Raw genomic sequence first — 26,446 nt, forward strand, 5'->3', positions numbered from 1 at the left:
TAAATAGAAACATAATATGTATTTCATCAAATTTGTTTATACACATATTTATAATTTACCAGTAGCTTGTAACAATATTATCGCCTGAAGGAGCAGTTCCATATCCTAGTTGGTTTTGGTGGCCATAATTAGCCTTGTTTGCCACTGAAAAAGAAAAAATAAGTTTATTGAGTGGTCATTTTGTTTCAGCAAAAGATACTTAAGATATTATTGACATTAATTTTAGGATAAACGAGCCCAAATAAAGCTAATTTGAACCGTTGGTACCCACGTCCAGCCTCTTTGGATATGAGACCAGGATAGCAGATTTTAAGGAAAAATTTAAAGCATTTAAAATTAAGGATGTCAGTACAGCGATAATTTTTCACATCCGTTAAGCAAGGAGTGGAAAGAGAGCGGGTAGAAAAATGGATCGATATACTACCTTCATAGCCTTAAGGATTTTAAATTTGAGTTAAAAGATGTATAATTTTAAAAGATTTAAAATTTTAAAATTAATTTTAAAGGAATTTAAAGGATTTAAATTTTGAAGGATTGAAAATTGAAGATGCCAATGCTAATTTCGGTACTCACTGAAATCAATTTAATAGTATAGATAGCTATATGTTAGTGGGAAAAATATAGCGTACTGGAGGCTAATTTTTGTAATTAGGAAAAACTGAGGAAATAGCAAAGTATATGCCACTATATGCCAAGTGTACATAGCACCAATACGGCCATCGTTTTCTAAATCCGTTAAGCAAGGAGTGGAAAGAAATCGGGTAGGAAAATTCATCGATATACTGCCTTCATGGCCTTTAACCCCACCTCTCCAAGAACAGAAAAAGTCAAATCTTCAGAATTGAGATATTTTCGGTAATAAACCTCCGTGTTTTTCTTCTACCACATGTACTGGAGATTAAATCACGTCACCTATTTTTATTGAATGGTTTTCCTTATTAGAAGCCTCCTACCTGAATTTTAGACCCAAGAAGCACTGGTCCGGGTACTGAGGGTCCTAATTTCTTGAGAACCAAAAAATATTATTTAACTTTGTTAGCCATGCTAACAAAGTTAGCCACCAAGAGATTTAATAGATTCTTTCTTGAATGATGTTTATATCGACAGTAGACATTTATTTCTTGTTCGTATATGAGATTATGCATGAGATAAGCACAATCTTACACTAGTTCTGCTATTCTAATTGGTCACGTTTCCAACAGAAAGAAGAAGAAAAAAAAACATGTCACTTTAGGGTACGATCTCTATGTATGAAAAAAAAATGGAAGTAGATTAGAATGTAGGCGTAAGGTGAGATATAATCTGGCTAAACTACCTAAATTGGTGGCCAAAATAACGTTATTCTTGCAACAATGAAAACTAACCTAACGAGTAAAACGCTTTACATCCCACATCCCCTGTGCGACAAAAAAAAAAAAAGTAGTAATCAATCCTGAAAAAATCCCTCAATCTTTATTTAAAAAAAAAACAAATCAGCTAGATTCATTTTCTATTGAGATTTGTTCCTCTGGGAAGTTAAATCTTGAATTTGTTTTGGTTGTATTAGCTTACCCATTTATCACCAAACAAATATGGTGGTTTATTAAATTGACACTTATGGCCAAAAGACTAGGTATACGTTTTTTAGATTAAAAGTGTTTTATAAAAACACAGACACCACGGGTTTTTCTACTCCTTTATTTACATTACCATATCTTACCAGTTCATCATGTCTTACCAGTTGTTTCCATGCCTTACCAGTTCGCTTTCTTATAGGCAAGTCGGAAAAAAACTTTCTCGTTGTAAAAACTAAGAGGCTGGTTCAAGCTCAATCTTGTTAATGGTATTGAAAATTTCTAAGGCTATAAAACAAAGCAAGGGTCAGTTATAATAGAAAAAGTCATCTTTCAAAATATGCTACGACTGCCCCACACTTTTTTTGCCATAAAAATTTTCAATTTTCCAGAAACTAACTTAAAGAAAAAAACATAAAAAGTGCAAACGCAGAAAAACAAATCACGAAAAACTACTACTACTACTAACAACTCACCGCACGCACGAAGCCACCTGAAGCCAACACAGCTACGTACGCTTCTCCTTCGCCCCAATCTATTCAAAGCCTGCCCTTCTACATCCTCCCAGGAAGTTCCCGTTTCTTTTAAATCTTTTTTATGACGTCCTACAACCCAAGGTGAGGACGACCTGCTTTCAGTTCAGCCCTAGACAGTTGGCCGAAAAGGATAAAATCGCAATTTCTCATCCTTCATCTGCATAACTTGCCCTAGCCACCTAAACCTTTCTTTCATTATAGCCCTTGAAAGCAGGATTGAAAGACACTTTTCCAACAGCCTAATATTTGAAATCCGGTCAGTCAGCCGGGTACCCAGAACAATCTGTAGGCAATTTCTCTGGAAAATATCTAGCAAATCTTCATCTGCTTTTCGAAGCGCCCATGCTTCAGAACTATATTTGACCACTGCCATCACTGTAGCTTCCAATATTCTGATCTTGATTTGCAGACTTATGTTCCTACTCTTCCATAGTTTTTTTTTTTTTTAATGTAACAAAACTCCCTGAGTTTTATGACATTTGACCAAAGTCATCCCTTAAAAAAAAAAACAAAAAAAAAACAGTTTTTTTACTTTTTGAGCAACCGAAGAGAAAATTGTTTTCTTACATTTTTTTTGTTCTAGGACAGAAGTTGGTTTTAATCCTTAGTTACCGTCAAGATTTCTTGCTAAAATAATCTATTCTTCTGGTCATCGAAAGAATATTTTTTTCAACCATTGAAATTTCTCGCAAGCTAATCTTGGGACAATGTTAAATTGTCAGTGGCAACCCTGATTAAGGTGGATTTTGGTCAATATTTCCTTTGATTAGAGTTGAAATATTCGTTTCTCAGTACGAGAAAAGTGCTTTTGAATGAATCAAGAGATATCTGTTTCAGAACTATAAAAATTTCCTATTATTTTAGTTTAAATATATAATATAATTTAATTAATTTAAGTATTAATTGATAAATTTAAATATATACTATAAATAATTTAAATATAAGTTCAAGATAATTTTTCTTTAATTTTTCTGAGAGAATCTATGTAGTATTATTTTGAATCAACCCCATTGGTCAACCCCACTGAAAATTGGGTTTGACAGCCTAATTTCTAATTAGCTAATTAGGGGTACTCCCTAAGCATTACCTGTTCCCTAAGATACATCATATCTGTTCATAAGGAAGCACATGATTTATGAATGATGGCGTTTTCCTCAATTTCAGCGCTTGGCTTGCACCGCATAAGCGAAGAACTGAAATCCCAAGAAAGTAGTGCAAAAGCTTTTATCAGCACTAATTTGTTCCCAGATATTACTTACTGATACAATGTTCTTTCACCTTCTGCCAAGTTTATCATACAAATAGAAAACCTTCTATTCCAAACTTTCATATTTTTGAGTACCAAAAATTACGCTTTAAATCTTCACTGTAATTGGTCAATCATAAGTATTGCGCTTTAAACTAAACATTAATCAACTCATCAAATTATGGACATGATACAATTAGAGTGCTGTAATCATTTATAATTTTATCAAAAAGCTTGAGTATACAATGTTGCTTGGGCATAACGATGAAAAAGTACTTACTTTTATGGTAATCATTGTAGTACAAATCAGTATCAGTTTGTAAGTCATTGTCGTTGTCATAGTAGTCAAACTTGTATTTGATTTTTTGGTCAAACCTCTTTACAGGATATGCCTCCTCATATCCATAGACTGCTGGCCTAGCAGCGGCATAGCCATAGCTTGCTGGTCTAGAAGCTCCGAGTCCGTAGGTTACTGGCTTAGGAGCGTAATCGTATCTTCTTCCAGAATCATAGGAACTCTCTCGATAATCTAAAAAGAAAAATATATAAGGATGTATGAGACACGGTTGCCAGATTTCTCTTGAGTTTTTCTAGGTAAAAAGCAAACAGTATTTACCAAAATCAGTTATGTAGGCTATTACTAAATATTCTCTTTTAATGGGCTACTTTAAAAGATAATTGCATACGTTTGAGCCAAGTAGGCTCACAGATTTTTCAATTTTACAAGTCAAATTTAGTTTTATTAACCCGGACTCCGCTAGACTGGCAGAATATAGGCTAAACTCACATGAAAAAAAAAATCGGGTTAAGGTCAGGCTAGGACGGAAGTCATTTGTCCTGAAACTTGAGAGCATTTTATTTTGAACTCCTCGTTTTGGTTCATAAGCGAGCTCGGAGCAACTTTTTTTTACACTTTTTTGCGTCAAACCCAATTCTGTTGTTAAAATTTCTCTTAGTCTAGGAATCCCAATTAATTCCAAAAAAAAATTTACCATAACCATTCGAACCCTATTATAATCTCAATTTATAAGATGTTTAAGATGCATAAAATGGTAAAACTTTACCTGCTGATGCATAAATGGGAATAAATTCCAAATAAATTTTACCGTAACCATTTCTTTTACAGGCATAAATATTTTCACTCGGGGGACGATGTACCAACATTTTGACTGTGGTAATTTTAATGGTAGTATGTGACATCTCTCTGGAAAATGTCATACCTTGTTATATTTATATCTTGTTATTACAGGTTATTATTACTATGATATTCTAGCTATTGGGGTGGCGCTTCGCGCCACCCCAACACCTAGTTGGTTGGGCGCTTCGCACCCCCCCAAGCCCCCCGCGCGCGTAAGTCGTTTCGCGCCATATTAGTTACGCGCCATTGTAGTTGTGTCCCTGTGTCCCACCTGTGAATATAGATAGATTTATATATGTGTTTCAAACTACGTAAAAATTGCGAATATACAACATTTTTGGCTTTCCCACTACTGGGAGCTTTCCGTTTCCAATTGCCAGCAATTGATCTGAAAATGTTTGACCAGAGTCATCGTTTTGCAATCGGACACGCATATTTTTAGTTAATTTTAATATTTTTACGTGTGCCCATAAATTAGAATTTTTCAGGCAAGCATTCATTTCGTCTGCAGGAGTTAAACTACGTAAAAATTGCGAATATACAACATTCTTGGCTTTCCCATTGTCTGTGCATATACAAAGCCGTATGTACTAATAATGACGTCATATGCAAGCGCTCTTTTTACAAACAAACATGCATACACACAACTCGTTTTTATATAGATAGATAGATAGATAGATACAATACAAATTAACTGCGTAAAACTTGCGAATATACAACATTTTTCGCTGTCTAATTGTCGCTGCATATAAATAGATTGTCAGGTTTACCGACCCTCGAACATGCAACGCACAATTGTCCATGGGAAAAACAATCAGTATTAAGATCTATACCACATTTTTCTAATGATTGACCTTGAGCTTTGTTAATGGTGATTGCAAATGCTAATCAAATTGGGAATTGCAATCTTTTAAATTGAAAAGGCAGATCCGTTGGAATCATGGGAATGCGAGGAATAAGAACAGCCTCACCCTCAAAAGGCCCTGTCAAGATTGTGGCCTCTATTAGGTTTTCCATTGCTTTTTTTTACGGCAAGTCGCGTGCCATTGCAAAGCTTTGGTGGGTTGATATTTCTTAAAAGTATTATTGGTACGCCTATTTTTAGTTGTAGCACGTGTGGTGGAATCCCTGAAAGATCTATGGAATTTAAAAATTCAGATGGATAATTAATCGCTTCATTTGGTTCCAAAACTGTGTCGACTGACTTGTAAAGGACTGCCTGGTCTCGAATCTTGGTCAAAACAATATTGTTGATTTCGTGGACGTCTATATTTTTGGGTGCGAGAATCGCTCTTTCACTTAGCCATTTATTATTATTATAATTTTTTAGAATATTCGGAAATACTTTTTCAATCAATTCATTTTTGGACGTCACTAAATTACAGAAATCAGCAGGTAGTTGTATACGTCCTGAAATTGAGTCTATCGTATCATAAATGTCTTTTTGTTCCGACGTTAACTTGGAAATGTTATTTTGTACATACGACAATAGATCATTCGTACTGTAACTTTTTTCACAATCCAATTCTACACATGTCGAAACAGCAGCGATACGGTTAGGTGAAGGCATTCCCAAATCCTGAAGAGGTTTGTTTGCCATACGTACGCACAAATCTAGTTCATCATTCATTTTAAACTTAAACATTAATAGATTTCTACGTGAACATATATGTCTTAAATATCTTTAATGACGTCACCGTCATAGCAAAAATGACGACAACTAACTTCATGACGTCAGCCGACACAGAAACATGACGTCACCTGATCCACAGACAGACACACAGACAGACAACTTATTTTTATATATATAGAGAGTCATTTTAAACTTAAACATTAATAGATTTCTACGTGAACATATATGTCTTAAATATCTTCAATGACGTCACCGTCATAGCAAAAATGACGACAACTAACTTCATGACGTCAGCCGACACAGAAACATGACGTCACCTGATCCACAGACAGACACACAGACAGACAACTTATTTTTATATATATAGATTTATTTCTTGTTGTGGTTATATCTTGTTATAATTATATTTATATTTTGAAGTGCTCCTGTCTAAATCAAACAGTTCGTGGTAACATACTGTAAGTAAGGAGCGACCTGCCTCAATAGCAACCAAAACTCTAAAACACGGAATTCTAATAGCAATAGATATATCAAATTATTGTTTTGATTTCAAATGTATGAGTTTCATTAAATTTAGTCTTACCCGCTAAAGGTTAAGAGCCTGAGAAAATTTGCCTGATTTTCGAAACATGAGGAAAATTCTTCTAAAGTAACAGAACCTTAATGAAAATCACACTATCGGATTCAGCGTATCAGAAAAACCCCACTATAGAGGTTTCAAACTCCTATTTGCAAAAATTTTGAATTTTTTGCCAGAAGAAAGATCAAGGATGATTGTTTAAATGTATTTTTTCCATGTGTGATTGTATCGACACAGTGATCCTAGAATATAGGGAGAGGGCTCATTCAAACTGAAATTAAAATTCTAGTACCCTTTTTAAGTGACCAAAAAGATTGGAGGGCAACTAGGCCCCCTGCCTCTTTTTTTCCAAAATTGCTCGGTAAAAGTTTTGAGACAGCTATTTTATTCATCATAGTTGGAAAGCCCAATAATTATGCCTTTGGATATAACACCCCCCCCCAGCCCCAGGGAAAGGTCTTGAAAATTTGCCCATTGCTTACGCTTAGTATTTGTTATTTGAAGAAGATCAGATAAGATTTATTCATCATAAAATACACACACAATATTACACTTTACTATTCCCCCAAAGTCTCTTTGGCCTGTAAAGAAGAGAAGAAATACAAGTCTCTTACTTGGAGAAAAAAAAACTAAAATAATCACTTCCTCACGGAGAGAAGAGCAAAAAGGAGAAGAAAAGAAAATATAAGTAAAATAAAAACTGTAGAAAACAAAACTAAATAGATTGAATAGACTATATTAATTAAGTAGATTAGTAGATTTTAATAACATAGATGAAAATAAATAGATGAAATAACTTCTAAGAAGCCAAAGAATTATTTTTTTGCGGACGATTCCGGCCAAAATTTTTTCTTAGCCCACTTTGGTTTAAAAAAGACTTTTATATCTGATTGTTTTTAAAAGCATATCGAAAATTCTCCTACTTGAAAATTTTTCCCAAGAATATCTCCCCCCTTCTGCCAACTAGTATAAAGGTGCTCCTGCAGAATTTCCATCTGGAAAATTTATCCTTCAGAAAACTCCCTATGGTGAATTTCTCACGTGGAAAATCTCCCCACCTACTAAAAGATAATCTAGACAATTTTAACCCGGGTAAATATTGCCCTTAATGTCTCCATATATAAAATTGAGTCAGCAAAGAAAAAGTAAGACACATACAATGAATTTCGCCTAGAAATCCTGGGGAATTCCCCAGAACAAAATTTCCCTTGGAAAGTTTACCACCAGGAACTTCCCTCCCCACGGAAAATCAACCCTGTATAGGATCCCTTTTGCCAAAAATTTTCCCCTCCCCGAAAAGTGTCTGATACTTCCCAATAAGAAACACTATACGTAAACAATGGGCACATTTTATGACTTACAAAGCATTTCCCAGGGGCCCTGGAGGGTTATGTTATCCTCAAAGACATAGTTACTCGGCTTTTCGATTATTCTGAACAAAATGGATGTCTCAGAATTTTGATCACGTGATCCTTAGGAAAAAAAGTAGGCGTGAGAGGGTTCAGTTGCTCTGCGATATTTTTGGTCACTTACGAAGGACCCTAAAACTTTTAATTTCCGCTTAAATTAGCCCTTTATCTATGTTTTAGGACTATAGGCTCAATGCAATCGCTCTTGGAAAAAAAAACAACAAAAAAACACGCATCCGTGACCTTTATCTGGCTTGAAACATGCACAATTGGGTTCTCAGATACACTGAATCTGATGGTGTCATTTTCATTAAGATTCTTTTATTCTTAGTGAGTGTTTCCTCCTTTTTCGAAAGCCAGGCAAATTTTCTCAGGCTCGTATATTAATTTCTGTTCGTTTAGAGTTTTAATGTTGTTTTTTACTTTCAGTTTAAAACACTTTTTTTCTCATTCAATCTCTGATTTGTTTTCCCCAAGAAGAATTTTCCCCGTGGAAGATTGCCCACAGAAGTTTCCGTTCGTGTAATTCCCCCTGGAAAATTCATCCCTGACAATTCCCTCCTCGCTGAAAATTTCTTCCAGAAAATTTTGCCAGAGAGTTCCCCTGGGAAATTCTCCTTCTGTTCGGTTAGAAAACTTTCTTTTATTTAATTTCTAATCGCTTTTTAAAATTTGCCGGGAGCTCCCCCCCCCCAACCCCTCACACAGAAAGTTTTTTCTCCCTTCTAAAAATTCTCGTATATTTCTAAATAAAAAATAATATATGTCAACAATGGCAAGTTGCATAACTTACAGCCTCCCCCCCCCCTATAAAAATCCCCTGAAAATTTTCTCCCTGATAAAAAAATTTTCGTGTGGGAGATTCCCCCCTCCCCTGAAGAAAATTACCGCCTAAGAATGCCTGTATATTTCCCAGCAACAAGTAATATAAGTAAAACAATGGGTATATTGCATAACATACAGCCCTTTCCCCAGTGCCGCACTTAAAGTTTTCACACTTGTTTTTGCCGCTCCGTTTCTGTGAAATTTTGGGTAGATCCCCTAAAATTAAGGGATAGTGGAGCACTGGACAGAACGCAACTGATGAGCCAAAAGTAATAAAAGAGAGAGGCAATACCAAATTCTCGGCCGCCATTCTTAGGAGACAGGGTAACAGTTTATATGTTGCCACTGAAGTCCTGTGTTGTTTTATAATCACTTAGAATAGGAAGCACGGCGGCAGATTGCACCTGGCACTTTGACGATAAAGCACACCAGTTCAGTTTTTATTAAGACAAAAATCACCCAGAGATAATTTATTTTGCCCCTGGCGTTGCGCGCCCCTGGGCCCGATCCTAGAGGAACTATTGGTAAATCCAGGCCTGCCTTTCTTCTGGGGCTGTGGGCAGTCATGTCATCACATGAGCATAATTATTGGATCTTTCAACTATGCTGAGCCAAATGGCTACTTAATGATGTCATTGGGGAAAAAGGTGTACGAAAGGGGCTAGTTGCTCTCCAGTGTTTTTGGTTACTGAAAAAGGGCATTCAGTGCCAAAGTTTCTCAGGGTCGTAGTTCATAATGGGTAACACTAAACTTAATAAATTTTATATATTTGAAATCAGCATGAAAAAAATTCTTTGATCCACTCATTTTAATCGAAGTCCTTACTTTTAGAGTTTCGATTGCTATTGGACTGAATCGCTCGTTACTTACAGTTCATTATCACGAACTGTTTGAGAAGCTGTATAGGGCTATCGTATATTTGGGAACGGGGGGCTGGGGTCACCGGAGAAGAACAAATTTTTTAATCACCGAGGAAAATGGAACATCAAGAAATCCAAATTTTGATCGAGGTAGTAGGAAGGTCAAAGATGTTGAGTTTTTAGCCCAGGTAAATTTACTGGCCGAGAAATTAGAGTCATGGTTCCGTAATCGAGATATTAGGTTTCGTGGCTCCATTTTTGTGTTTATTATTATTATTTTTTTTTTTTTTAGAGATGACATTTATTGGCAAATTTCCAATTTCTTTTTTGTGTTGGTAAGCATTACAGGAACATACTGTGGTGACTCTCTGTTTCCCTCCGTACCTTTTTGACTCTTAAGAAAAGCATAATACGTTTCAATTTATAATTGAACGAGTCCTCTCCGAAGTTCTGATGACCATCCACTCCATATGAAGTGGCTGGAAAAAAAAATACATGCAGAAATATGGCTCTTTACTTAAACAGTGCTAGAGCGGTGCCTCTGATAAAATATGATGTCAGGTGGTGATTTTTTTTTCTATTTAGATATTTTTCAAAGTTATTACACAGGTTTAGAAATATGTTATTGTGTGCTTTGTTTTTCAGTTTAGAGATGGCCGCAAAAAAACATGATAATTAATGACAAATTTTGAACTTCGATTTTTTTTTCGTAAGTACGCATTACCTGAGCATTTGTGGCGGATACAACAAACCATAGGGTTTATTCGCAAATTTTCATTTTTTGGCTTTGTGAATAAGTATTACCTGAGGATACTGTGGTGGCTATCAGTCCGACCATCATAAAAGCTGTGAACTGGAAACTCATCTTTCAGCTTAGAAAAAAATCCCAAAACTGGAACTTTGAAACCGTAATCCTAAGACTAGGAGGCTCTCTATACCATCTGTTTTAACACATAATAATTTTATTACTTTCCTTTTATAATAATGGTCTTTAAAAGTAGTCAGTATAAATACCCTAGGATATAAAATTTGTGACAGGTGTCCCTAGTTCTTACGAGGAAACACACAAAGTAAGTTTGTGACATTTTTTATGCTTTTCGTCTAAAACACAGCTTTGCTGCCTGTGATTTCCTTGTATTCCAGATAAAAATAAACATTGTGTCATGCTTAAAAAAAATTAAAAAATTGATATTTAGACTAATGTTAAAGACTATTGGAAAATCAGCCAAAAATCTAAATTATTTGATATTTTTCAAAAATCTTTTTTATATATTCTATTTAAATTAGAAAAGGCTGGTGCTACAATTCCTTCCATCACTTTTTGGCCTGGCTCGTAACCCTTCAAATGGACTTACATTTTCCTAATTTGTGGATGAATATTGAATTGAAATATTTCTTCGATATTTTTTTCACATCTTTGCCTTAGCAAATTTCTTGTTTCCATGATAATTGTTTTTGATTTTCATCTTTGGACAGGTTTTAGAATATAAAACTGCACGCTACTTACAGAAATAAATTTTAGAATGAAAAAAATTATAATAAGGTCTTTCACTCAGCCTTACTTTACATTCATGCATAATTGAAAAAAAAAACCAGTGGTGCCAATTGTGGGAGGGGGAACAAATAGTGGGAAATTTACCTCCCAAGATTCCCTCTTTCTTAATTACCGTTTGTTGTTATTATCCATGTAACAATCGACAAAATAATGCCGATGTTTAAAAATGTATTCTCCCCCCCCCCACAAAAAAAGAAAATCAAAAAAAGGCGAAATTGTCAGAATTGTCAGCCTGTTCATTTAAGTCAATCTTCTTTAAATTGTTGTAAAATCGTTGTTAGTTAACAACATTTTTGACAAGAATCTCCACAAAAGGGGGAAGTGACATCCCCCCACCTCCACATACAATGAAAGATCAAAAGTAATAATAATTTAAAAGTTTCGAAAAATTTGTAGAAATTTCATTTGCATGGCAAATAAAATTCTGTAAAACGGTTGTAGACAAGTAGTTTTCTGCGGGCGCCCTTGATTCTTGAGTTTTTATTTTATAATTTTGGGTAGGGAGCGTTTTTCTTTTCTTTTTTAATACTAAAGGTGATCATACGTCTTCACAGAGAAACTCAAGGGAGATACTCTCCATAAGCTGTGTTTTAACAGCAAAAAAAAAGAAAATAAAAAAACCGAAAAATGAAAATGCTTGCAACGGATATCTCTGGAAAGTAAAGCTGGCAAATAAAATCCTTTAACATAAAAACCATCCCGAATACCAGCTGGAAGGTGCATTGTTTAAAAATTAACCCTGCTTCTGTCGGCACTTTTAGTCAATTTTAGCAATAAGATTGATCAAATCAACTTAAAAAAATGTCATTAGTAATAAAGACTGCATTTTGCTTCTAAAGAGTTTCAAAAATGTTATTTACTTTATAAAATCATTGATTAATGAGATAATACAATAAACAGATCTGAAACTTTTTAAAAGCCACGTCGGCAATGATTTGAATCCCATGGCAATTTGAGACCATCTACTAATTGCCTGGATTTGCTCTATCTGTCAAGCTAATTTTGCCAAAGACCTAATACTAGTCTGAAAAATATGTTTTAACTAAAGTTTATATTCATTATTACATATTTTGATTTCATTATTGTTGTAAATATGAAGGCAGTATGGTATAAATTTTAGATATAAATTTAGCAGCTCCACTCTGATCCCAAATATCAAAGGTAAGCAAATATAACTTTGCTAGCAAAATTACAAGCAGCTACCCTCTATTCACCTAAGCATATTACTCAAAGTTACAAAATCCCCCTCCATTTACCTGAGGACGCTGCAGCAGCCACCAACGCTACCACAATTAAAAAAGCGGATGAGGAACGCATCTTCCAGCTCAGAAAAAAATCCCTAAACTGAAAATTAAAAACAGTGAACTTTAAACCAAGATGGCTTTCCATACCACCTGTTTTTATACATATTAATTTTATCGCTTTCCGTTTATTATAATATTTTTTTTTTTATTTTGTGAGTATAAATACCTCAGAAAATAGTTTTTGTTACAAGTGTCCTGGCTGTCGTTAAGAAACACAAGTAAGTTTTTGCGAAATTTTTATTATCTATTTTTTGCCTAAGATATCGGTTTGTTGTCTTTTAATTTTGAACACTCGACATAAGAAACCATTGTGAGAAGTGCATATACGAGTGAGGAGAGGGGGCTCTCTTTAGGAATCCTGAACTTTCCCGAATTTTGGCACTTTTCATCCGAATTATCAAATTTGCAAATTTGCAAATTTGCACCTCAAGAAAAATCTATGCGTAGTTGCCTGGCGAACTTCTTCCAATCAACTCTTAGACACACTAGGAATATAACAAAGTAATTATGCCCCTTTTTCTGTTTTCAATTAAACAAAAAATACCTGAGCCTAAATGAAACCCCCCTGCTTTTAAAAGTATCCCATCTACGTCTGAATTCATAAATAGAGATTTCATGGGCTTAAGCAATCATAGGTTATTGAAGGTCTCTGACAGTATCTTCGCTTTTTTTATAGCAAAGTGGATGGAATCCAACCAAGAGTGCAACCTGAAAATGTTTTTTTAGGGTAGAAATACTACCAAAAATTTATTTTTATACAAGGTTCAAATGGATTTATTTCTCATTTTCCCCTTTAATGCATTAGAAAATGTATTTTTGTTACCCAGAAGAAGAGGGCTTTTCATCCTCCTTTTTTGTGCCCATGAATCCAGCTGACATTTTATTTTGCTTATTACTAGCAGAATTTGTCATTAGATTATCATATTTATCATAAAGAATCAGTCTCATGATTGTTAAAGTAAGTGGTTAAAGTTAAATCGTTAAAGTTGAAATTAAAGTTAAACATTTAAAAACATTAATTTTAAGGTTTAACATTAAATCCAAAGTCAATATTAAATTATTAATATTCAGTTTAACAATTAAAGTTAATATAATATCGTTAACTGTGAACAATTTTTATATTTAACTCGAAGACATGGTTTTCTACATATATGACAAGCGTGAGAGATACATCATGAACACATAGAGCAATATGAAGTTACAATGACAAACTAAAAGCTAATTTTAAACTTTTCTGTATGTTGAGAATGTAAAAAACATAAATGAAGAATGCGGGGAACATTTATCAAATAAGGCAGTTTAGTTGTGCAGAACGTCAAGCAAGTATATAACACATTGGAAATGACCCTTGAAAATATATTTTTGCTTAAGGAATTTTCTTTGTAGATAACTTTTTGTCCAAACTCCTTTTTTTAGTTTTTTTATTCGTGCTATGCGTTCTGATATCTAGCATATTCAGTAACGGTGCTTCATATAAAAATTTTAGACTCTAAAAAAGTTTTTTCTAGTGCTCGTTAGTTTTTTTGTTGTCATTTTTTATTGTGCAATTCTTTGTGACGCATAATATTGATGGTGATGGCACAGTGTATAAAGCTTTTAGGCTCTCAGGGAAATTCCTGCACTAATCTTTAGTTTTTATTAGTGAAGCTCATTTTTTTCGCTATTAAATTTTTTTTGCTTTATACACTAATTTTTGCTGTTAACTTTTAAATATTACCATCTATTAAGCATCTTTAAATATTACATCTGTGATTTTTCTCTTTCCCAACTGTATTATCTTCAAGGAACTGTACTGATTGATTTTTGCTATTAAACTTTAAATATTACCATCTATTCAGCATCTTTAAATGTCAAATTGTGATTTTTCTCTTTCCCAACTATAGTGCCTTCTAGAAACTGAATTGGCTGATTTTTGCCATTAAATTTTGTTAAGTTCCGTCAAAATGACCTGTAATTCCTTAAAGTCCCAACTTATGCAAAGGCCGCCGTAAAGATGCAAATCTATGGCCTACTGAACATTGCAGCTTCTGAAACTATGGGCATAGTTTATAATCACATAAGTGCCTTTTCTGAAGGTTTCTTTGCATCGGACAATCCTGATAAATTATTAAATTACCAAGGACATTAAAATTGGACAACTATGAAGTTTTTAGGACAGTGCCACATTTTGTCAGTGAAAATTAATAAGCAAAACTAATTAGTTATATATTCAAACACTTTTCGTCTGTTAAAATTCAAACATTACCAATTTGTTGCTTCCCAAGACAACCACTTCTTCAAATGTAAGCTACACATTCTAAAGCTATTTGGTGTCATCTAGTTTTAGCTGATTTGCTACCGAAAACTAAATAGCTGTTTAAATTTTCATTTTTGGCTAAAAAATGAACTCCCTATTTTCTACAGCATTTTAAAACAGATATGGTGGTCCACTTGACCAATTCCAGTAATCAAAGCAAATGCGTCCGACGCTTGAGTGGATAAAGCACATTTCGCTAGTAGCCAACACTAAAGAAAACTTAATACTAACATCAGGGGCGTAATTTCCTATGGGGCAGGTGGGCAATTGTCCCTCCCAGGCCACGATTTGCTCCCCTCAGACCCCAGTTTGCCCCCCTTCTCCCGCTGAAATTTTGTTTCTTCAAATGTCTTGTCAAAACTAATATCAGCTTGAATAATTCAAGTATCCACAGAAACGGGTCAGTTTTCCTTAGTATCTCCATACGTTTTTTGTTAGTATTTGGCTAGATTTTTGAGTTTTTGTCATTTTCACTTGATTTGGGAAAATTGGCTCCAAATTTCCCCCCCCCCCAAGATTTTTACGAAACGATGCCACTGACTAACATATGGTGTGTGGTTTTTTTTTATTTTGTTTTGATAATTTGACAGCCCATCGAATAGTGCTTGCAGTTTCTTAACAATTGCCAAGCCAAAATATACAAATACTTAATTTTAAACAATATTAAAATAATAGAAGACGTGCCTAATAGCACATGACCATGGACTAAGAGCCGCATTTGCAAATTTTTGTTACGTCCATTTGGCACTACCTTTTATTCCCGTTTTCCAGACAAATATACACACCTGGGCAGACTTAGGGGTGATTGTCCAGCATTCCCATAGAATTAGTCTTACATAGAACATTGTTATCCAATGGAGGGCTTCTGGATTTGTACTTTTACTTGTTCTGGGTTTGTTTGTCTATTTCCAAACGACACACTGGAAGTTTATTCCTTGTGTTGGGTGTCTTGTTCCAACATTTTAAACATTTTGGATCTCTGCATTGGTCATACTTTTGCCAATAAATATATCTCTTTATTTGATAATACGGACTTCTACACTTAGTACCTACCTATAAAAATAAAGCAAGTTGACGAACTTCACCTTCAAATTATTAAACACATTGCGTAATAATAATTGCGTTAATTAATTGTGTTTATAACATATTAATTAGATGAAGTACGTAAACTATGTAAAGACAAAATATAATTAATTACGTTTTTATTTTTTTTATGTTTCACTTATTCTTTCTCTCTTGTTTCTATTTTGTTCACTTATTTATTTTATCTGTTCATCATAAATATTGTTTATTTGTTCTCTTTTTTCCCATATTTCTTGTAATTGTTAACTGTAAAGTAAAGATTAAAATCTAACTTGCTGCACGTCAGTAAGGCTTCAAGTATCTTTTCCCTACCACGGTGATTTGTATTAAGCCCTGTTTACAACAAGATTTTACTAATATTGGGATTTAGCTAGAGATAATGCGAGCCAATCACAATTTTTCATTGGATTTTCCAGCCATTCAGAATATTCTACGGAAAATGTGATTGGCTGAAATTAGCGTTAGGTAAATCTCGGAATAAGTAAGATCTCATTGTGAATAGGCCTTCCAGAAACAGTTGACATTTTGTGAATTTAAAACTAAACTAAAACTAAACTGAAGATCACAGTTTACTGGTATATGGGTTATAGAAAATATAGGCTAAAAAACCCATAGCATGGATTTTGTTTTAGTATCTAATTTGCATATTACCTCATTCTAGGTCATAATGCGTTTCTTAGTTTTACTTGGTCTTGGTCTTCTTGCCGCTGTGGTCTCAGCTCGCCCACAAGACGGTAATGTTTATTTTTTATTTGACAAGAAACTAGTGCTGAATCCAGGGGTCAGCCCCCACCCCCCTTGGCTTAGGTTTATTTTTGAAGACATGAGAAAAATAGTTCTAAGCGATAAATTTTCTACGTGAAATGAATTTTAGCCTCAAACGAGTCTTAAGGACCTTCCCCTTCTATGTGCAGATGAATCATATGAGGCGAAACGATTGATTGGATGTTTATTAACGGTAAAGCCTTTTTAGCCATGGGCCTTTAAGTGCTACATTAACCAACTTCCCAACATCTGTATATTCAAAGCTTTTTTAAAATACCATAAAGCGTTAAAATAGTTTATAAAATATAAGCTTCTCTTAACCCCCCCCCCCCGAAAAACATCTTTCGTCAACTTCTTTAATTTCTTGTAAAAACTAAAAAACTAGATAAGGTCACCTCCCCATCTCTGCACATTCAGCAAATAAAAGGATCCAGGTTCGACCTCACCCATCCCAAATACTCTCACTTATCACCAAGGGATAAAAGAATTTCGTTATAGCAATATAATCTACTTTAACTTCTCTTTATTAAGCTTTGCTTTAAATTAAGGTACACTCAGGCTTCCTTAATCTTGACTTTCAGAGAGGGAAAGGGGGACAAAAAAGCTTTACATCGCCATTTCTGAACCTCAAGACTATCAAAAATAATCATTATTTGTTTGGCCATCATTTCCCTTTCTAGTCCAAACACTTACCCATTATTCCACAATCTATATTCTCTACAACTTCCCAAAATATATCTTACTTGGCTAGCCCATGAAACATTTATCCTATCTTTCTACATTCGCGATATGAAAAACTCGAAGAAGAATTTTTAGGACACAGTCTTCTAATTGTGGATGAGGAGTATTTTGGACTGATTTTAGGTGCCACCCCCCATAGGTGTATGGGTGCATGTTCTATGCATGCAAGGGTAGAAAAAAAAATTACAGGGAGGAGTGTTAAAATCCATTCACATTTTTTTGTATTAGGAATATAGGAGGATTTGTCACAAGTGAGGGAGGGTGGATAAGAAAGCATTTTACGATGAACATATACAGCTTAAAGTTCCTTTAGAGAATTTCCTGCTTCTTTTATTTTCTTTTTTTTTTTTTAGAAAAAAGCAACACTAAGTAGTGGTCATAACAATCATTTTTGAAAATCCATGAACAGCATAAATTTACAGATCAAACAAAACTAAAATCAATTGGTCCAACAGTTAATCATATCCTTTAAGGACCCGTTTGGATTACCTTTATACATATATGTCGACCAAAAAGACAAGAGAATGCAGTTAATGCTAGTTTGTCATAATAACTTGTTGCGTGGTTAGAGCTACCCACCTAGTACAAAGAAGTTCATGGGTTCAACTTCCACTGATGGCAAATTTTAAAAGCAAAATCGTATTGTTTTTTGAAGAGGTCACAGGCCTCATTGCATATTAAATTTTATGTATATAAAACATTCAAATAAGCCATACCCCGTGTAATATATATATATATATATATATATATATATATATATATATATATATATATATATATATATATATATATATATATATACATATATATATATATATATATATATATATATCTATCTATCTATATATATAAAAATAAGTTGTCTGTCTGTCTGTGGATGGATGGATGGATGTGTCAGGTGACGTCACCTGAAAAAACTGGATTAGGTGACGTCAAAACTGAAAAAACTAAAAAAAGGCAAAAACTACAAAAAAAACTAAAAACTAATAAAAAAAATAAAAAAGCTAAAAAACTAAAAAAACTATAAAGGTAAAAACCAATAAAAAACTAAAAAAAAAACTGAAAAAACTAAAAAAAGGCAAAAACTACAAAAAAAAACTAAAAACTAATAAAAAAAGTAAAAAAGCTAAAAAACTAAAAAAACTAAAAAAACTAAAAAAAGGTAAAAAACTAAAAAAAATAAAAAATAAAAAAAAACTAAAAAAAAGGAAAAAACTGAAAAATAAGCTAAAATAAAGGTAAAAACCAATAAAAAACTAAAAAAAAAAGGAAAAAACTAATAAATGACGACACTCAAAGAGAAAGCGACCAGGACAAAAGGAATGTTCGATTAGCAATCAACAAAGCACCGGGACACAGGGAGTATAAATGACGACCAGGACATAAGTAAAAAAAAAAAAAATCTATATATATAAAAATAAGTTGTCTGTCTGTGGATGGATGGATGGATGTGTCAGGTGACGTCACCTGAAAAAACTGGATTAGGTGACGTCAAAACTGAAAAAACTAAAAAAAGGCAAAAACTACAAAAAAAACTAAAAACTAATAAAAAAAATAAAAAAGCTAAAAAACTAAAAAAACTATAAAGGTAAAAACCAATAAAAAACTAAAAAAAAAACTGAAAAAACTAAAAAAAGGCAAAAACTACAAAAAAAAACTAAAAACTAATAAAAAAAGTAAAAAAGCTAAAAAACTAAAAAAACTAAAAAAACTAAAAAAAGGTAAAAAACTAAAAAAAATAAAAAATAAAAAAAAACTAAAAAAAAGGAAAAAACTGAAAAATAAGCTAAAATAAAGGTAAAAACCAATAAAAAACTAAAAAAAAAAGGAAAAAACTAATAAATGACGACACTCAAAGAGAAAGCGACCAGGACAAAAGGAATGTTCGATTAGCAATCAACAAAGCACCGGGACACAGGGAGTATAAATGACGACCAGGACATAAGTAAAAAAAAAAAAACTATCTATATATATAAAAATAAGTTGTCTGTGGATCTGTGGATCGTGGATCAGGTGACGTCACCTGAAAAAACTGGATCAGGTGACGTCAAAACTGAAAAAACTAAAAAAAGGCAAAAACTACAAAAAAAACTAAAAACTAATAAAAAAAATAAAAAAGCTAAAAAACTAAAAAAACTAAAAAAAGGCAAAAACTACAAAAAAAACTAAAAACTAATAAAAAAGCTAAAAAACTAAAAAAACTAAAAAAAAGGCAAAAACTACAAAAAAACTAAAAACTAATAAAAAAAATAAAAAAGCTAAAAAACTAAAAAAACTAAAAAAACTAAAAAAAGGTAAAAAACTAAAAAAACTAAAAACTAAAAAAAAACTAAAAAAGGTAAAAACTAAAAGAACTAAAAAAGAAAAAAATAAATGACGACACTCAAAGAGAAAGCGACCAGGACAAAAGGAATGTTCGATTAGCAATCAACAAAGCACCGGGACACAGGGAGTATAAATGACGACCAGGACACAAGTAAAAAAAAAAATTAACAAAACTAAAAAGAAGGTAAAAACTACAAAAAAACTAAAAAGAAAAAAAAACTAAAAACTAATAAAAAAACTAAAAAATCTAAAAATCTAAATAAACTAAAAAAGAAAAAAAAAGGAAAAAAATAAAGGAGAAAAACAAAACTAAAAAACGAATGTATATACAGACCGGTACACCGGGATACAAATGACGACCGGGACACAGGGAATATAAATAACGACCGGGACACAGGGACACAACTACAACGGGGACACCGGGGGAAACAGGGGGATATAAATGACGACCGGGACAAAAAAACTAAAAAGAAATAAAAACTAAAAACTAATAAAAAAAACTAAAAAATCTAAAAATCTAAATAAGCTAAAAAAGAAAAAAAAAAGGAAAAAAATAAAGGAGAAAAACAAAACTAAAAAACGAATGTATATACAGACCGGGACACCGGGATACAAATGATGACCGGGACCCGGGACACAGGGAATATAAATGACGACCGGGACACAGGGACACAACTACAACGGGGACACCGGGGGAAACAGGGGGATGTAAATGACGACCGGGACACCGGGACAGGGAATGGTCGATTAGCAATCACCATCAACAAAGCTCAAGGGCAATCATTAGAATCATGAGGTATAGATCTGAATACAGATTGTTTTCCCATGGACCATTATATGTTGCATGTTCAAGAGTCGGTAAACCTGACAATCTATTTATATGCAAAGACAATGGGACAGCAAAGAATGTTGTATATTCGCAAGTTTTACGTAGTTAAAACCATATATATATATATATATCTATATTCACAGGTGGGACATAGGGACACAACTACAATGGCGCGTAACTATTATGGCGCGTAACGACTTACGCGCGCGGGGGGGCTTGGGGGGGGCGCGAAGCGCCCCCACCAACTAGGTGTTGGGGTGGCGCGAAGCGCCACCCCAACAGCTAGTATATATATATATATATATATATATATATATATATATATATTCCATATATCATGATGTCAAGTTTTTGCTATTAAACCTGTCTACTACTACTATTATTTTTGACTTGGCTATGCTTGCCAAATCGATCTTAATAAACGATTGTATGTAGTTTTGTGCTTAAAAATGTAACATGAATTGGATTTATTTTAATTTAATAGTTTTGTGCAACACGAATTAATTTTTTTAATTTAAACAAGCCAGTTGGGATTATTACTGGTGACTAAGATTACTTTTCAGTATAAAGATGCAATTTTAGTTTCTGCTCCTCCATTCCCTAGTTAGCAAATACCCTTAGGATTAAAAAAATGCGCTTCTATCTAAATGGTACCTCAACAGATACGGACCTGGAGAAAAGTATACCACTAGCCCTCCTTAATTATACAACTGGATACAAAATCATTTAAATTATACCCAACAAAATCATTACCAGTCAAATGTTGGCTAAGTTATATTTAATTAAGGTCAATAATCGTGATGTTCCATAGTCAATATTTTTGTGTGTTTCCTTACCTGAAACAGGGTCGACTTCAATATTTCAGCCACTTGTTAATGTTTCCCGCAGCACCGATTCCCATACCTCACCCCAAACACCTACGTAGGAAGGGTGTGGGTGAAGAATGTGTCCTAGCTCCCTTGAAATAAGATCTTTACAGTATTTTATTGTAAATGGTTGTATTTGCAACGGGATTCACTTATTTCAAACTTTTTATATTGAGATTGCACTCCTCCAAGACAAATTAATGTTACATGCTGGTGATTCAGTCATTTATAGGATTAGCTTTGGAATAAAATAGTTTTATGCTCGGTAATTCCACACACAAAAAGCGCAGGTAAATTACAAGATAGGAAATGGCACTATTGTCAAAAAAAATAATCGGCAACGTCCTCTAGCATTTGCTGTTTCTTGGTGCTTTTTGGCATTTTTTTGGACAAAATAAGTGTAATTGACGTCACTTACAAAATATATGTACTAATGACTAAATCAACCGTCAGTTCGGTGTTAAAGTTCCCGTTGAAGCTCTTATTAGGCGTCAGACGGAATTTTTAAAGTCAATTGAGTCCAGTAGCCTTGCCATTGTGACTCTTTCTTAGGTGTCTGTATATTTTTATAATACCTAAGTTTTCGTTCCTTTTTGTTTATTTATTTGTTCCGTTTGTGGACTTGTACCGTTTTTTGAATGGGCAATAAATTTATCTATCTATCTATTTATCTAATAAGTGCATAATCCCAGTTTCTGGGAAAAACATAATTGCAAATTTTGAAAAATGAATCATGAAACAGCAAGCGCTAGACGGTGCTGGTGATTCTCTTCAACGCAAGCTCCATTTATTATTTTTATAAAGTACCCTGGTTCTTTTCTTATACGCTATAGTAGGATAATTTGACTCAAAAGGTACCTTCCTATAGCTAAATATATATTTCTTTTTCAGTTGAAGGGAAATACGATGATGTCAAAATTTGTAAGTTTGTTTTTTGTATTTTGCTTTAGAAAAATATTACTTGGATGCTATTACTAATTTTTGTTGTGGCTGGCACTGACTACTTGAGGATCCTACAATGCAACTCTTAAATACGAACAAAAAATTCAACAAAGTTCCTTTCCAAGTGTTCCCACTCACCTCAAGATTTCAATGATATTTGCATTTAGATGTTTCAATAGAATACGTTTTACTGAATATTTATAATTGTGAAAAAAGAAGATTATTTTACACTCAGATTTTTGGTGCCAGAAGCAGTTTTAACAGAGCTTTAGATTTGACTGACCGGTTTTCAAATAATAAAAAAATCATTTATAACATTATTAACTTTATTATAATAATTAATGTAAATATGTTCTAAGGTTACACTAGCTAAATTCATGAATCAAGACACCAGAATAAAAATGATGAATCTAAAATGATGAAAGAGAAGCACAAACAATAGCGAGTAAAATTTCAGCCAGTAAATGAGAATACAAAACAAAGCAGATATTTCAGCAAAGACTTCCACCAAGCCGGCTTTAGCAATAAAAAAAAAAAAAAAATCAAACAACAATAAAGCTTTCGAGTGCTCAAATATAAGAACTGCTTAAAAAAAGTTTTAAAATAAAGCCTCTTTATAAGGAGGAATATTATTATCCTTGTTTCTTATCTTTTTCTTCTTTTTTCTTCTTCTTCTTCTTCTTCTATTTACGGCAGCTGACGATATTCGCGCATGAAGGGCCCATGCCCCTGAAAATTCTGAGACTTAATAGATTCCCCTTATAATTCTTTACGTTTTCAATATAACTCAATTTTTTAAGCTATACTGTGTTTCCCGCTACAAATAAAATTCCTCCATGTAGCCTACACCTGAATGACAAGATTGTGCCTGATCTAGTGGAAAAAAGAGACTATTTAATAGCTCGCCGTTGCTTTTGATTTTTAGTGTAGGCTATTAATTTTAAATGTACTTTACTCTATTTTACTCTCTTTGATTGTCTCTTCAATATTTAATCAAACACATTTAGCAGTTGACCACTCGGAGTGAAAAAACTACAAATTTTAGCCACAGTCTGAAGTCGTGATACCAGCCAGAATGTGGCTGTGTCAAAGATTCAGTTATTTACCCTAGACCTCTATTACGTTTCAAAAATAAAGCTCAATCTACGCCACTTTTTAACTAAGAGCCTGCTTGTGCCTTTTTAATTTGTGATGGTAATATCAGCTAGAATTTCGCGCCAGGTAATATTAAGCAATTTGCACCAAATTTGTTCAAAATTATACAGCGATTTTGATAGCAACAGGAAATGTAATCCTGATTGCATTTTGCTTGTTTTTGTGCTATGTTTGGCCTCATTTTGATTGAACGACAAATAAGAAAAAAACACAAACAAAAAAGAAGAAACTTCTTAAAGAAGTTATCAGAACTTTTCAAGCTCAATTTGTAAGTGAGTTAACATTTATTGAACATACTCTACTCTAGTTAAAGTGACCGCATATAATAGGCCTTCATATGCTTAAAAAAAATGGCTTAATGCCAATTTTTGCTTTCCATGTTCCATCTTGCTTAAAATTTTCCCTGCCTTAACGGTAGCTAGCCTAAGATGTAGCAAATTCCTGGGGTCATACTGCTTTTTCAGAGGCAGTTTGTTCCGGTAATTCCAGAAGATAGCGTATTGTATTGTATCAGATTAACGACGCTTCTTGACCACTAAGGTCCCTGCGTCGGCCCTGCAGCGCATTGCTGCAACATAATTCGATCTCTGGGTCCCGTATTACCAAGCTAAGGTCAAACCCACTGCGCCACCACAAGACAAAAAGAAAGACATGTCATAAAAGATTTCTAGAAAAGTTGAATTTACGTCCCAACCCCTCAAACAAAAATAAATTATAGACTAATTTTTCTTCTTGCTTATTTGACTCCTATGGCTTTAAAATTTCTCATGTTTCCTAAGACTATCTTAATCGGAACTTTTGATGCCAAATTATTTTCAACATATTTCATATACCATAAAAAATATTCGTTTTGAAAGCAGTTGTTTCTCAGTAATTGTAAAAGCATAAGAAAAAGCAATGAATAAATTTTTCACTTTTTTTTCAATCTCCTACAAAATTTTCAATATCTACTGTGCCGAATTTTGAATTATCGAAATCATTGCTCTCTAACCTTATTTTTAACATAGTAACAAGTGACACTGCTGACAAAATAGAAGTTTTAAAAAACTATATTAAACGATCTTTTGAATTCTTCGGCTCAAGAAACTCGAATTTTATTTTTGAATATACTTTATTAAGTTTTCAACTTTAAATCTATCTTACGTAAGAGGTAACTGGTAGTGATGTCTTAATGCAGTTAAACAAGGACTCAGTAGGACTAGCTTAACGTTGAACAGCTTTAGAATGGTTTGGCGTATCAAACTGACAAATTATTGTATTTCCCAGAGCAGCAGCAGTTCAATAGAAACTAGGAAGACAGGAAGCTGCCTTGAACCGCTTTCAGCAGGCTAAATGGCTCAAATCAAAAAGTTGTCGTATCCCTGAGAGGTAGTAGAAGTAAATTAGTGACTGGGCTTAAGCCCTTTGGACAGATTTAAGCAGATTTGATACATCAAATTACAAAATTACAGGATTTCTCAGACACAGCAGTATATCCATCGTCATCAGATGCACAGGGATTGGGCAGAGTCGATACAGCTTTGAAAACTTTGAGCATGTTTGATGCGTCGTTTGGAAAAGTTATTGGATTTTCGATATGCAATATAAAACAAGGATCGGGCAAACTCGATGTAGCTTTTCACAGCTTTAAGCAGTTTTGATGCACTAACAAAAACATGCTTAGATTTCTCAGATGCGGTTGCACTATGACTGTTATTCAGCAGGCTTGGCGTAGCTTTGACCAGTTTTGACCAAGCTTCATACCTAAAATTGGGAAGCTATACGATTGTAGGCTTGATGCAGCGTTGAAGTACTTTAAGCAGGTTTGAAACATTCAACTAAGAAACTTTTGGATTTCTTCAGATGCAGCAGCAGTAAAAAAAATAGTATTGGGCAAGCTAAACAAAGCTTCGGATAATTTTCATCAGATTTGATACACTAAACTTGAAATTAACTGGTTCTCTGCCCTTCCCCCGACCCAACGGTAGTAAAAAAGGCATTGGGCAGGATTGAAGTAGGTTTCAATAGCTTTGAGCAGGCTTGACAAATAAAATTTGAAAATTATTACACTTTTCAAGGAAAATTTTCAATCTGCCCATAAAAGAGGTAATGAAAAAAGCCTTGCGGAAAAGTTTTTGTAGAAAAATTTGAAATTTTTTTAGCTTACAACATTTAAAATGACAACATTTTAGGCCATAGTTATTTTCTCTATGATGTTATTACACATTGTTTAACGAGATCAATATGCAAGATAAGGAATTATTCAAGAACTAAACAGTTGCATTTTAAAGTTAAACTTGCATTACATAGGCACGTACACAAGAAAGCTTTCGAAAAATCCTCCTCACCTTCCAAAAAAACTCAATACTCGTATGATTTTTCGATAATATTTCAAGCTATCAAGCTAGTATTTCATCTACTTTGAGTAATTTATTCTAATTCCCCATTAAACCACTAATTTTTTTAAACTCAATATGACATTGATTATTGTTTATAAGACTAGTTTCATTCTATATGAATTAAAATTTGTGCACATGGATTTAACCTGTATGCATCACAGTATCGTCCTACACAATAATCCTCACGCAAAGTCCCGGTGGCCAAAAGATTGTGTTGTGCATTATCATCTAGTGTTTCCAAAGATATTAGAATACTGCACACCTAGTAGCAGCGTTTTAAGCATTCTTCGTAGATTTTTTCTTCTCGGCCACTGTGTGAGAACATTTCTGTAAGTTAAGGATGAGTATTTAATATCCCCATAAATATGAACTATACATACACAATAGTATTGTAATACAAATTACTAATGTTTGTTTATATATCGG

General features: G+C 33.5%; 2 protein-coding genes across 4 annotated transcripts in view; one reads left to right on the forward strand and one right to left on the reverse strand.

The window, feature by feature from the left end:
• LOC136036932 (uncharacterized) lies at nt 1-12,718 on the reverse strand. 2 transcript variants are annotated; one of them, XM_065719320.1, is made up of 3 exons: nt 12,593-12,718; nt 3,616-3,864; nt 1-144 (listed from the first exon to the last, which is right to left on the reverse strand). In XM_065719320.1, exons 1-3 carry the CDS (start codon nt 12,651-12,653, stop codon nt 56-58), a joined length of 399 nt encoding a protein of 132 aa, XP_065575392.1. In that variant the 5' UTR covers nt 12,654-12,718; the 3' UTR covers nt 1-55. The 2 variants fall into 2 exon arrangements, with proteins under 2 accessions (XP_065575392.1, XP_065575391.1); XM_065719319.1 differs by lacking the exon at nt 12,593-12,718 and adding an exon at nt 10,586-10,743.
• The window catches only part of LOC136036931 (peroxisomal membrane protein PEX13-like), a 17,547-nt gene continuing 1,871 nt past the window's right edge, over nt 10,771-26,446 (forward strand). Inside the window, exons 1-3 of one of the 2 annotated variants that reach the window (XM_065719317.1) lie at nt 10,771-10,851; nt 16,681-16,753; nt 22,437-22,466. In XM_065719317.1, the coding sequence (XP_065575389.1) occupies nt 16,687-16,753; nt 22,437-22,466 (97 nt within the window). In that variant the 5' untranslated portion in view covers nt 10,771-10,851; nt 16,681-16,686. Of the gene's footprint in view, nt 10,852-12,781; nt 12,859-16,680; nt 16,754-22,436; nt 22,467-26,446 lie in introns of those variants that run through there. The other variant, XM_065719318.1, reaches the window with a different exon arrangement.

Source organism: Artemia franciscana, chromosome 16 (assembly GCF_032884065.1).
Source record: "Artemia franciscana chromosome 16, ASM3288406v1, whole genome shotgun sequence".
NCBI lineage: Eukaryota > Metazoa > Arthropoda > Branchiopoda > Anostraca > Artemiidae > Artemia > Artemia franciscana.

What these genes read in the sequence shown, in the direction of transcription:
- LOC136036932 (XM_065719320.1), bottom strand. Translation starts at nt 12,653, where the DNA reads ATGCGTTCCTCATCCGCTTTTTTAATTGTGGTAGCGTTGGTGGCTGCT. An exon ending in GGCTGCTGCAGCGTCCTCAG is followed by an intron (nt 3,865 to 12,592) that starts GTAAATGGAGGG and finishes TTTTCTTTTTAG; the next exon opens with ATTATCGAGAGAGTTCCTAT. An exon ending in CTACAATGATTACCATAAAA is followed by an intron (nt 145 to 3,615) that starts GTAAGTACTTTT and finishes TTTCTTTTTCAG; the next exon opens with TGGCAAACAAGGCTAATTAT.